This window comes from Mustela erminea, chromosome 13 (genome assembly GCF_009829155.1).
Source record: "Mustela erminea isolate mMusErm1 chromosome 13, mMusErm1.Pri, whole genome shotgun sequence".
Lineage (NCBI taxonomy): Eukaryota > Metazoa > Chordata > Mammalia > Carnivora > Mustelidae > Mustela > Mustela erminea.
In genome coordinates this window covers 19,608,209-19,622,117 of record NC_045626.1, presented here as the reverse complement: position 1 = coordinate 19,622,117, position 13,909 = coordinate 19,608,209, and the positions used below count along the sequence as shown (strand labels likewise).

Below are 13,909 nucleotides of genomic sequence, written 5' to 3'. Positions count from 1 at the left end.
ATACTGAGAAGTAATGGGTTGTGTTTGGCAAAATACACTTTCTAATCAAACTTTGTGCTCATCAGATCCGTGTTATGGCTTTCATGGGACAGGACTCAATTCCTGTTTTAGGCCCAAGTTTTTGTCAACTCATATCATTAGAAATTGCCGGAATGCTCATATAATAGGAGGAGAAGTAGAAACTACTGCACCTTCTGGGTAAAGATGGGATTGATTTCTTGTTATTTTAGCTCTAATCAATTTCTCTTGCTCAAGAAAAAAAAATTATTCTCTAAAGCAGTAAGGTAAATATGAATATAAGATGAGCAGTTATTGGGGCACCTGGGTGCCTCAGTGGGTTAAGCCTCTGCCTTCGGCTCAGGGCATGATCTCAGGGTCCTGGGGTCGAGTCCTACATCGGGCTCTCTGCTGGGCAGGGAGCCTGCTTCTTCCTCTTTCTCTCTGCCTGCCTCTCTGCCTACTTGTGATCTCTGTCTGTCAAATAAATAAATAAAAATCTAAAAAAAAAATGAGCAGTTATTAAAAAGAACTGAAATTTTATAGGGGGACTGGAGACTGCCAGCTCCCTAAGCATTATTCAGATGGTCTGAACACAGGTGCTGCTGCTGGCTAGAAGATGGAGCAGAAGGAAGGGTTTGGTACCTTCTGTTTCATGTGGGACCACCCTCGGTCTCAGTCTCAGCTTTGAGGAAACAGCCATTCCTATCAGAACACACCCTAATCCAAACACCAGGAAGAGTGGTGCCTGGGGACTGGCTACTGAAAATCAGAATTTGGAAAATGTGTTATCCCTTTACTGCACACCCAGAACCTCGGGCTGGGAACACGGTGAAGATCTAAAAGGAATAAGAACTACAATTCAGAGTGAATTTGTCTGAAAGATGGTGACTGCTTTAAAATTTAGGGTTTTTGGAACTGTGTCCAAGGGACCTTCATGTGATTAAGCTATTAGAAGCAGCATAATGCTTCCAAAATGAGCCATGAGTTCATCTCTATAAAGATAACAAAAGGAGGAGTATCTCCAGCATTCTTAGTACACACGATTCTAGAATAAAGACTCAAATAGAGGCCACAATGCACTAATTTTTAGCAGGAGGGATTCCTAGGAATTCAAGGGGGGAGTTGGACCCCAGGACCATGTGCAGGAAATGGACAAGAAGACTTAAATCAAACGAGTTTATTGTTCTCCGTTGGTGGTCTTTGTAACTAAGATGCCAAGTCACTGCTGGATAAAATCCATATTACTCTTAAGCACGGTGCCTGTTCATCACCCAACTGTATTTGAAGGCTCGAGATTCTTACAAAAGACAAAGTGAATATTATATGACTACTCTAATAATAAAATTACTGTGAAACCGAGTCCTCAAGGGGAAATGGACATAATGTTTCTACTAGAAAAGCCACATACTACAATGCATCATGTCATACAAACATGTCATTAGAAGTGAAAGTTGTAAGCCAGATTAATTCAGGAACCAGAGAGATATTCCAGGGTAATCTTTAGCATATGTTGCATTAAATCAATCATGGTAGTCTGTTCCTTCAACACTGTTTGGTTTGAGGTTTAAAAACATGGGAAGTTCCATGCATTAGAAAGCAGGCCAGTTAAAGGCTAATGGAACAATAATAGTTATTATAACAATAATGTTAGTTTTATGCCCAATTCCCTCTGAGAAGAAGGGAGGGTGTGGAGTCCCAAACAACCAGGGGTCACACCCTGGGAATGTATACAAATGGTATCTCCTAGTGGGGTACTGGGGCACTCCTGTCCTTGAGTAATCTCGGGAGACCACGTTAGGCTAGGCAGTGCTCTCAAACCTTTTGGTCAAGACGGGAAATTGGGCATTGCAGGTAAGAAGGAAATATGTAGGTAGCAACATATATGTCAGGGCTGCTATCCTCTAGACATTTTTCTCCTCTAGAGGCTGGCTTGTAATCACTTGCTCCCCTTCCTCCTCTACATGCATGTTGGCATGTGAGGCCCTGGCCCCGACAGCTTCTGATATAAAGCCAGCAGCATTGCCCTGGAAGGGTTTTAGGAAGAGTTGATAGGATCTGATGGTGGTAACTCCGGATTTGGCTCTTCTCTTCAGCGGGGTACTCTACCAGCCCAACCAGTAGGAGTCCATGCTGTGTCCTGTGCGTTATAGTCATGTAATTCCCGGGAGCCTAATGGACCCTTCCAGTTCAGAAACATTGACTGTAACCTCCAGAGTTTACAGGCAAGGCTTTGAAGGAAAGTACTCCGTGCGCCAACTAAAATACGTGACAATTCTCTCAAAAATCCATGGATGGATGTATCATTAAAAAAAAAACAAAAAACAAAAAACCAAAACCCCCCCCAAAAACAGTTATGATAATTGGGATTTTTTTCCTTCTTAAGCATTTATTTATCAAAAAATGCTATTGTGCATTAAAGGGCAAAAGCCAACAAAACAAGAAACAGTGATCACCTCACCAAGTCAAACAAGCCTCTGTAAGCCTTGGCAAGCATCTGCCATCTTTGAAATGCAGAGGACAGAAAGAGGGACAAGGTGGTTCCAGGGGGTCACCTTCTGACGGTTCTAAGTTTGCCCCTCGCTCCACATGCATTTTGTTGTTCTGTAATCAGTTCAGGACATTCATTGGTGGCCAGGGGGACACATTATAACATGAAACTCAGAAGCAGGGCAATGATCGCCTTCTGAACTGAAAAAAAAAAAGCAGCTTCCTAAGACATCAGCGCCATGTATGAAAAGACTGCACGGCCTTGCACTTTTTCACCAAGAAAACTTGAAAAATGTGATGTCCATGTGTTAGTGCTTGAACTCCATTCTTACGGCATTAGTAGTGCTTACAGTTATTTTCTACAGAATCGTGTGTGTAATCTCAAACATGTGTCAGGCTATGTGTTCCCTATTTACCAATTATTTAATTAGCTCTGTTTGTTCTTTGAGATATAGGCAATGTAATATTTCTTTATTTCCTGCATTTCAGAATGAGTGAGTCTATGCCAAATATTTTCAAAAGTCTACAGATGTATCCTATCAATCCATACTGTTTGTTAGGGAAGTATCACTAACATCAGAAGAGAAATCTTCTCTTCTTGTTATACAGACATGCTGCTGTCCCTGACTTCTACCACACTCTGAAAATCAATCCAAAGCCCAAGAAAATTAAAGTGGGAAGAAACGTGAGCCACTCGACACCATGCAATACCAAGACTTCATTATCCTATTTAAATTTTCCCCTGTATTTTAATGTAAGAAATCGCAGGACATCTTATTTTAAGAAAGAACATTCTAGAATGCTCCCCCTTAACATAATCCTAAAGTAATAACTGCACTTATGCAAGTTAATAAAGGTCTGTTCTTCCAAAAAGCTGAATTAACATGTCTACTTATTTCCTGAGAAGATTATAAAGCTTTCTGACATTCTGCTAATAGATTTTGACAAGTATACCCATGATTATGTAATAATCTATGTAATAAAATTATTCTTAAAAACCTTTTTCTGGGTTCCAGAAATCTCTTACTTTCTCTTTTAAAATTATGGCTCTTTTAATATTGTAGAGACCCTCCCTCTACTTCAACAGGGCTTTGTGGTCCATATAACAAGTTCATTCCATCTTTAGTGTGTGGTTGAGCCTGTTAGCACGCAGAAGTCACCTACTGCTCCATAGCTGCCCAGACCCAATGAAGAAGGACAGCAGACATTCCTGTCATCCACAGGCTAATGATGAGTCAACCATCTTAAATAGAGCAAATCTCAATCCCACTGGGATTTGTGGCCACGCTGACCACAGCTCATGAAGAATGACTATTCCATCTCAAAATATCTCTTTCTTCCCAAGTTGTGGTGCCTTGCTCCCAGAAAGACTGTTTTGTACATCATTCAACACAGAATTTTTTTCAAATAATGCCCAAGTATGTTTTCCTCAAGTCAAGCTTTTGCTCCACCTTTATACCTTCCTAAAAAAGAAAATTACTCAAACCACAAGTAGACAGGAAATCTGCCGTGTAAGAGGATGAATGACCGGTCATCCTTCTTTATAACGAGACCTCATGACTACAGAAAGGGGCTTTCCATTTGTCAAACCACATTGAAGTGAAATATGCTTTTCTCACCCTTTCAGTTCTGCACTTCTTTCTTTCTTCTTGTTTTTCAAATCTGCCAAAACTGCATTGATAGCTAACCCAACTTCCCCATGTGACCTCTGTCCATTCCTCTCCAAGGTCAAACTGATGCAACACATTTGTAGAAGCTTTGTTATGAAAAGTTACGAAAATGGAAACTCTTGTAAATTTGCTTCTTAGTGAGACATGATAGCAATGGGCTGCGAAGGTGGCTCATCTCAAGTGTGAAATATATTATTGAATAAGCAGGGAGTGTATTATTTAGGCAGAATTATATTTGCAACATTTCAAAGCACATTTCTTCCCTCTCATCAAAAACTTTGCCACATAAGTGATTCACACCACTTTCCCAACTCCCATGAACTCTCTAAAGAAAATGAAAAACTGCAGAGAGCTAAAGGGAATAAACAGTAGGATTATTCTGTCACACATTCTTCTCTCTAAAGCATACAGTTAATGCTCCCATCAGGGACCCGCGGCAAGAGATCCTGAGGCCAAACAAGTTGTCAGGCTGAGCTAGGACCAGGGTAGTGGCGACCAGTGGAGGCTGAGGTTTTATTAAGACCCTAGAACGTCAGGCTGTGTGATTCTTCTGCATTAACAAAGTTGCTTCTTCCCCTCTGAAAGACTCAACGATGCCACATTCTCCAGGAGGTGAAGCCATCTAGTTATTAATAATCACCCATGAATATCACAGGAGCTAGTCTTTGGAAGACTGTGGTATGTCATGCTTAAGAGCATGGCTGACTGGATTTGGGAAGGGGTCAATAACTACTGGTAAGAGCTAACTTGCCCCCCATCTCACTAAGTCATCAGTGGTTTGTCTTATAAAAGTTCACTCTGCTCACTGTTGGAGAGTGTGAGAAGCAAGTTAGTTTTGGCCTAGTTCAACCTTTGTTCAGTCTAATAACTCACAATGAACCAAGTAGCCAAATATCAGTTTCTTGTGACCACCCAAAAAAAGAAGAAAAAAAAGTGATTATGGACAAGCCAATGACTATTTCTGTTTGGTTCATGTATTTTCATGCAGTTATGTGACAAGTACTCATTGCCTGCTCGCTGCTCAATGATGAGAAAAAAGAGGTCCTGTATTCTTAAACCCTGACCTTGCTTGTTGGCATCAGAATCACCATTTCTATGACTCACCCATTATACTGTCGGTCCCGTTGGCGGGAGGCGTGCAGGAAGAGGAGCTGTAATGGTTTGTGCCACTGCGGTGGAAAGTGGACATCGGAGGAAGACTGGAATTGATGTCTGCTGAGGAGTGTGATGGATAGCTCTGCAGCAAGAAGGGGAAGAAGAAAAAAAAAGCCACATTCAACCATGAACTATTTAGTGGGTTAGGATTCTAATACTCCTTTTGGAACTCTTCATTTTGCAATGGAGACAGCCCTTCGAATTTCAAAATATCCAAGAATACATCTTGCTTAGATCTGACAGATTTCATTTTTCAAATAAGAAAATACAAAGACACATAGTTGGTTTGGGCTTGCATCAAATGTAGAGGAATACAATGGCCATCACAGACAGTGAGAAATGATCACAATCTCTAAATCTAAAAATTATCACTTCAAAGTACCTCTGAGGTGTCAGCAACATAAAAGACCATCTCTACTATTACTTTTTTGTATGAACTATTGATCAAGTAAGAAAGAGTCCATGATACAATTAATAAAACAGTATTGTGACCCATGGGATGGACACGGGTCAACTTTTGGACTAAATGGCAAAGAGTAGCCAGTCTCAAATCCTCTGCCTGTACAACTGGACCACCTTTCTGAACTCAAGCAAGAACAGAAGGGTACATGGAAAACTTCTATCTCTCTAAAGCATCGTATGTAAAGCCTTAAATCAACAACCATACTGAATTAAATTGGAATGACTCAACTGAGAAAGACTAATCTGAGCTCTTTCTTTATGTGTCTTCTTCATTAGTAATCTACTAGATACCTATGAAAAAAGAACATCTTCATAGAATCATTTGTTTTAATGTTTTGTCTTGAGTTCAATTATTATCCTTGTGGCCCAAAGAAGCTGCTTTTCTTGGGGGTATATCACAGTACCTGTAAAGTGGCAATCCGTCTGCTTGGGAATGAGCAGATCACCAACAGGGATACAGTTATTTACCAAAACACATCAAGCTAGTTACTTTTCCAAGACAAAAAAGTAGCTTAAAAAGTTATTCTCATAGGTATTTGAATGTGTTATAGACATGTAAAGGAAAACTATTTTAGCTGAACTCTATTTTTTCTTATGGGTAATATATTAATCAGCCATGGATATTCAATTAAAAATAGAGATTGAATATGACGCTAAAAGTCAGGGGTGTTTAAAGCCCAGGCACTTATTCGTAGGAGGGAAACGCCAGTGTCTTGATATTTCTGTATTAATTTTGTGAGGTCCATCTTGGGTCCTACCTCTTCTTTTAGTAATCCTTCCTACTTCCAACTCTTGCACAATCTCTTCCGTCTGAATCCCTAATGCACTCACAGTCTGTGCTGTGCCATTTAACACTTAATTATATGCTGCCTTTCCTTGCTTTCTCTTTCAAGTGCATTTCCACCTAGACTGTAAACTCTTTAAGGGGAGGGAACAGAGCTTACACCTCTGCATCTCACAACTTACGGCTGAGTGCTGAACACATCATTATCTTATATTCTCAATGAACAACTGGTTATCGGTTGGCATTTAATAAATAGTGGATTGAAATACCACTTATTTGAAAGAGATTTAAACAGTCTAGGCAATGAACCTACGTTAGATCTGCCAATGACCTGGTGGATGTCTTTGACAATGTGACCTCTACGCATTAAACCAGTCCAAATGAAAGGTCAACATCAGTGAAAAAGTTGAGATGATACCCTTGCATCTTTCCCACTTCCCAAGGAGGCTTTTCAAACTTTTTAATTTCATGGACCTCTGTGCTTCACCAAAAACTCCTTAGGCCACCTGTTAAACTCATTCCTACTTGCCCCAAGCAGCCCACGAACTTTTCTCCAAACAAGGACAGAACGGGCCCATTGCATGGTACAGCTAACCCAAAACACTGGATAAGCCACAGAGCACCAAACTTAGAACCACTATTTCTGCTTGACAGCTAAACACCGTAACAAAGTCGAGAAAAAGAAACTGAACATAGAAGAAAGAAGGAAACTGAAAGGAAGAAACGGTTTGCACTCATTTCTACACAATGCTATTCTGTGCTGAGTTTCTGAAGAACAGGGAAACTGTATAAATCAGTCCCAGATAGGCAAAAATCAAAACAGAGGAAAGAATTTTGAAAAATATTTAAATGACTATATAATCACAGGGTCGAATGGGAAAAAGATTTCCACGTTGGGGAGGATTTCTAATCACTTTTAACAGGGAGCAAAATGGGCAGTAAGTCAGGATTTAACAGACAGAGGGTTAATACTGAGTTTGGAGAATGATAAGAAAAGTTCTTCCCCATCGATTTTAATAGGGAAACGAACACAATCTATGTAAATCAGTTATTTTTAGAGACTCACAGAAAATAGGATGCTGAAAAAAATCAATGAGATTTATTATTATTTATTTATTATTATAAATTACAATTTATTATGATATATTTATTAATTTATTTCCATATACAAGGAAAAGTATCCTGAAAACTACTATCACTCAGATATAATAAATACACTGCAGAGCCTATCACTGATGTGTGAAGTATGTCTCTTGTAGAGTATTTAGGGACCCACAATGAGAGGTCTCTTTTGCCTCTCTACCTCCGGCTATTGCTACTGTCTGCCTGCTTGTTACATGTAGAAAGGGGAGACTGAGAAAGCATAATGGCTTTACATGCCCACTATTGAAATATTTTTACTTATGATGCCCAATTACAGCATATCTGTAGCCCAACAGACAGAATAAGTATTGAACATGTTTCTATTAGTGATGCTTCGATCAACCCATGGGTTGATAATTCAAAGACTGGAAAATATAATCATTGGTGGCACATACTAAGAATAAGTCATGCTCTGGGCTCAGGCAAATTTTATAACCTTGGCACCATTACTCTTTTATGCCAGGTAACTGTTTGCTGTGGGGGTCTCTCCTACATCTTACAGCATGCTTACCAGCATCCCCGCCTTCTACATGCTAGATTCCAGTGACACCTACAGCTGAAACACCCAAAAATGTCTTCAGACATTCCCAAGTGTTCCCTGAGGGGGTAAAATCCCACCTGGTTGAGAATCACCAGGGTAAGTGTTTATGTTACAAAAACTTCAGAACTCTTTTATATTAAAATTCCAGATTCCTAGGACTATTTCACTCTGTGAGGCAAAGACCATGCCTAAACCATGCCAGACGGAGGTCTCTATCCTATTTCTAAACAAAACTCTGCCAAGTCAATCCAACCTTAAATCTTCTGCAGCAACCCATTCCAAAGTTTAACCACAAACTCCATTCTTCGGAGTGATTCTGTATGTGTATCTGTGACATAGTAGCGATTAGCTGTGGGATTGTGTTGTAGAAACTGAAGCTGTAAAGGGGATTTAAAGAATCGAAATTGGTGACTTGACAGTTGCTACTGGAATGTGTGAATTTGAAGCTTTACAATTACACATTCTAGCACAACGAAGGCAATAATGTTTCTAAAATGTTGTACCTTCAGAGACAATACTAATTTGGCCAAATTATACCCAAAATGATACAAGGAAAACGCTCTTCTTTTTCTCAAACTATTCTTTTGTTCTTTGTGAGACTGGTCAAAAGCTATAGATGAAAATTGGGAGCAACTAGCATTATTTTCAAGTGAAAGGACACTAAGCTCCTACTGCGCACTCCAATTATTCTCAATCAGTGTCAGACTCCTGAAAGGCATTTCAGTGAGAGATTTCCAAATGGTTAATACTGAAATTACAATGATTACTAGATATAATAATCTAACAGTTTCCCTATCAGTGAGAAAATTCATTAGGATACATTACCAGAGACCCCATTCATTTACCATTTTTTTAAAACAAACCCTTAATCTCTAAGATCTGCTAAATAATCATATTAAGAATAAAAACGCCATGCTCGGTGTTGGATAAATGACATTTCAAATATAGCATCAGATACAACCTGTTGGGTTATTCCTTCAAAAGGATCTTTCTCCCTGGTTGATAATATTGTATTGGTTTTTAAGGTTTTCAGCAAATTTTTTTCTTAAAGGAATGTAGTTGGTTTCCTTTTTAAAATTACACTTCTTATGCATTCGAGCACACTTTAAACATACCTCCGCCCATGCAGTGAATTTGATTGGGATAAAATCAAACCACCTACATCAAAATTCTACAGTATGATAAGGAAAGGAAGAAAGAACAAAAATAAATGTCAAATGAACAACTCTTAGAAGGACTGACATTCCATGTTATGTTATTATACTGCCAAAATCCTTTAGTTGTAATCAAAATTTTCCTTGCTCATAGGACAGATGTAGTTTTGATCATGAGTTCCTTAGAGAAGTGGAAAATGATGATGGGGAAATAAAGATGTTGGCCAAGAAGAAATTCTAGTATAATAATAGTTGATATTTCTCTAAGCTTTCACTCTAATACCTCCAAGTAGGAGGTGGGAGAAGATAAAACGTGCCAGTAAATCATTTGCTATTTACTGAAGATGAGCTGAAATTAGAGATAGGTGGATTTACACATTCAAACTTGGCAGATGATAGAAAAAGGCCAATTCTATCTCCACTATTTTTGCCTCTTGTGAACAGATAGGCTAACTGACCACGGTGTCTCTATCACCAGGACTCACTAGATAAGTATCTTTCAAGGAGATCAGAGACTGTAACTTCTGGAATATTTATGTTGCCAGAATACAACATAAGTCACCTTTTCTCTGTCTCTAGTGTTTGAACCAAAGAGGAAAGATCACAGAAGCCCAGAAAGTACTATTTCCTATCGCAGAGCAGAGAAAGACACATGAACCTGAGTTTTAGGAGAACAAGGGGCAATTTCGAGATGTATAGTGACCCAGCACCACGAAGGACCACTGGATTTGTTCAGACTCTTTTTCGTATTTGTAGGATTATAGCTCCATACATTTTTAAAGTTATAGGACTGCACAAGGGACTTACCTGCATCTCAAGCCTAACTCAGGGTCTCCTGTAATGCTCAACTCAAGTTCCTAAGTGGATTCTGGGCTGTGGGAGTTTTGAGGCTGGAAAAGCTCGGATGAGCTCCTTCTTCCAAGATAAAGGGACCTGCTAGGATGGATGAGTTTAGGCAACGGGCAGAGTGAGCCCTTCAGGAATGCAACAAGATAATGTTCTGCAGTTCGGCAGTTTTCAACTGAGTAAGGCAATGGAACATCACATTAGCAGTAACGTGGAATTATAGCTAAACCACTGAAAAGTGGGAATCTGATCTATGATCTACCAGAAAGCTCCTGGTCGCTGTGACTAGTGGCGTGTATGGGAAACAGGAACTCTTTCCTTTGGGTGTGGCACCACGGGTCAAAGCTGTCACTAGGGACAGAAGCCGGTAAGAGGAAGTGGAAATGCACAAGGGAGATGCCGGCCACCTACTCTCAGTCTACTGACTGCCACTCTGCCCCCTGCAGTATACGCTTCAAAACTACAGAAAGTAAACAAATAAATGACAAGGATCCATCATAGCTGAAATTGTACAACTCAAATACAGCATATATTTATGTCCAAAGGAGGCTAACGGTGTCATAAAAGAAAGCACGGAACAAAACACCATGAAGTTCAATGCCAAAGAAAAGCCACAAGGGCTTCCAAAGATGATCTGTTCTGTCTTTGGTCTCAGAAACAAGAGAACTCTAAGAATGATGGGTTATACCGTTTCTACATTCATGACAGGGTCCTGTGTACATGCACGGGAAGGCGGAGAATGGGATTTCGGAAACTAGCTGTGTTATCCCCAGAACCATGTAAATCTGCCTTACCAAGCGTTCGTGCGGATGCAGGCTACAGTAGCTGCTAGACTGTGGAATATGAGAAGAACTGCCCAACATTCCTCCGTAGCCAGGCTGATTCATCCCACTGGAGGAGCTCCAAGGGTCACTGCTGTGATGGCCATCTGTAAAGGACAAAGAAAACCATGACTTTTCGGAGGCATTCAGCCTTGCCCTACAGAATAGGGTTTTTTCATATACTTGAAAATGGCTACCCGTTGTGCATTCATCTTTGTGCTGTTTTGCTGATTACATCAGAAGACAGTCATCCTTCTTTTTCCCCCGAGTGGCTCTATATTGCCAACAAATGTAAATATTTACCATAGGCAGCGTTCTTAGTAAAAATTCAGCTATAAAAGGACAGAACACATTTCTATGTAGAATTATGTCAAGTCAGCCAGGTAAACAATACTAAAGAAAACGCTTCTTCTAAAAGTCCCCTGACCTCCTTTTCAATGAAAACGAACAGTTAAATGTTCCTAAATTTTGTGATGAAAATAAAATACTTAACACATTATAGAGTTGACAAGTTTACAAGTTTTTTAAATGCAGATAGAGAGATAAGAATGAAAAAGAACATCCCAGATTTTTTAAAAGATCAAATTTCCTTTTTATTACATACATGGTAGAATTAAAGTTGAAATTACATTATAATTTATAGGGAATGTGAGTCTCAGATATATATAGCTCCGAGTTTTCTTTCTTAACATTTGCTTTCTGGTGCATAGTTCTATTGCTACTTTAAGCCTTCAGTAGCCATTGAAAGGGCACACGTATCATAAGGTAGATGTTATACTGGGGACAATTTTAAGAGGTTCTAGATTTTATAAAACTGTATGTTAAAAAGAGGTTTAAAATGATGTGGATATTATATGAAGTACCCTTCAGTATTAAGTTAATCTTTGTTAATACCATATTAAAAACATTTTTATAGATTCTTTTTCTTCTCTGGGTCTATTGGCCTAGAAGTTACTCTTAGGGATCACTGATGTTTGGTTTGGGTTTCTCAAAACAAAGGTGGTTGGTGGGGTGGGGTGGGTGGGCATCTATGTCATTGCTGAAGTCAAATTTGCCCTTGTTTCAATAGTTCTACCAAAATTATTGAATGCCAGCTGAAAATACAGATAATCAGTGGATATTCACAGTACAGCAGGCACTGCCTCCTTGAAAATAAGATTATTTTCACCATCTATGTTACATAATAAAGGCCTTTTGAAAATTTTGGCAATAGGCAAGTTAAATCCAACACTATATACCACAAAGTTGTACCCCCCCCCCCCCCCCGAGCTTTTAAATCCAGAAGTTAGAATTCCAAAAACTGGAATAGTTTCAGGACAGGGAAGAATGATCAATAGATTTCTTTAAAAAAAAAAAAAAAAGTCCTATCTGAGATTCTGACCACTTAAGAGTTTTAATCAGAAGACAGAAATTCAAGTGAAAAATGAGGTCACATGGCAGTAAGTTTAAAATATTCTCCTGAAAGTCTCCCAGGATCTTTCACCCAAACTGCATGTTTTTTAAAAAGACCTGAATTCTCAGAGCACCAGGCACCCATTACTGAGGGAAGCCGGTGTGAGAGAGGATCACGAGGTACTGCTTCCTAATGGGAAAACAGAGGACTTTCTAGAAGATATTATTCATGCACTTAAGATGTAGCTTTCAGGCTGTAGAAGTGTAGATGTCACCTTAACTCCAAAGATGAAGTTAAGGCCCTAACATTTCAAATAGATGGCATTAATGACAAATAAATTGGGAATATATATCATTGAACAAGAGTCTCCTGAAACATTCTGACCACATGGTGCACTATATGGAAATACATTTAGGATTTGTTAACACAGAACACTCTACTCAATGCAGATTTATAAAAATACGTACTTTACATAAATTATGCTTTTCACAGTAAATTAATATTTATCATATCCCATGATCTTGGCATAATGTTGTTTTGAAAGAATAGAATTAGATGTGTGCAAATTAATTGTGCTCATCATAAATGTCAACTCAAAAAAAATTTGTTTTGCCTTTTTGGGTATTCATTTGCAGAAAAGCACTTTTGTTCCCCATATTCTGCGTGGTCTACTGTGGTTGCAGATCCCTCTATTTTCTGTCTTCCTCTACCTGACCTCCCATGCGGTGTGCACAGTTGAAGCAAGCACCTTCCTGAAGGCAGGTAGAAGAAATCTATCCTGTCAATATTTTCCGTGAAAATCTGCTGTGAATGGTGAGTCCTTGAATTGACAATCTTGATAAGCACCAGTAGAACAGCTGCCTGACTGGTCGTCAAAGAGGGGAGCGGGGGCCCAAGTGGCCACTGTGCCTTTTGTCACAGCCCAGGATGCCCTCAAGCGACATACCCTGCTGGGTCCCTTTGTGAGTTACACCTAGGACAGGTCACAAAGAAAGATACAGGGCCCTTATGAACATGAGCTCTATTATGCCTGGAACAAATTCTCTCCATTCCTGGGAGACCCATTTGATTCAATTTTATAGATTTTCCATGGAATTTCACATATGAACCAACAACCTAGAAAACTTATACTCTGAAGGGCAAGAAAATCAGTTCCTTTTAATCAGAATGACTTTGAGTATGTCCACTGCAAGATAAATGAGACACCAGGCTGCTCCCCGGTTCCTTGCTGCTCCAAGGGTGCTCCCCCTCCCATGCCATGGCCCTTCCTGGAGCAGCACGAAAAGGAAATCCCAGGGCACGTAGTTAAGGCACTCTCAAAAAAGGTTTTCGCACCCAGGCAAAAGGAGGTAAAAGGTCTGCATACAGGTACAGGAATTCTTGGTAAATTCCATGTCTATATTTCAGAGTATTAACTTGGCAACAAGATCATCCTATTTTGACAATAAATGGC

General features: G+C 39.5%; 1 protein-coding gene across 15 annotated transcripts in view; it reads right to left on the bottom strand.

Annotated features, from left to right (window-relative positions):
* TCF4 (transcription factor 4) overlaps positions 1–13,909 on the bottom strand; it is a 348,714-nt gene that overhangs the window by 36,627 nt on the left and 298,178 nt on the right. For all 15 annotated transcript variants that reach the window (XM_032311422.1, XM_032311430.1, XM_032311426.1 and 12 more), the window contains 2 exons: positions 11,037–11,170; positions 5,262–5,394 (listed from right to left, as the gene is read on the bottom strand). In XM_032311422.1, the coding sequence (XP_032167313.1) occupies positions 5,262–5,394; positions 11,037–11,170 (267 nt within the window). The remainder of the gene's footprint in view (positions 1–5,261; positions 5,395–11,036; positions 11,171–13,909) is intronic.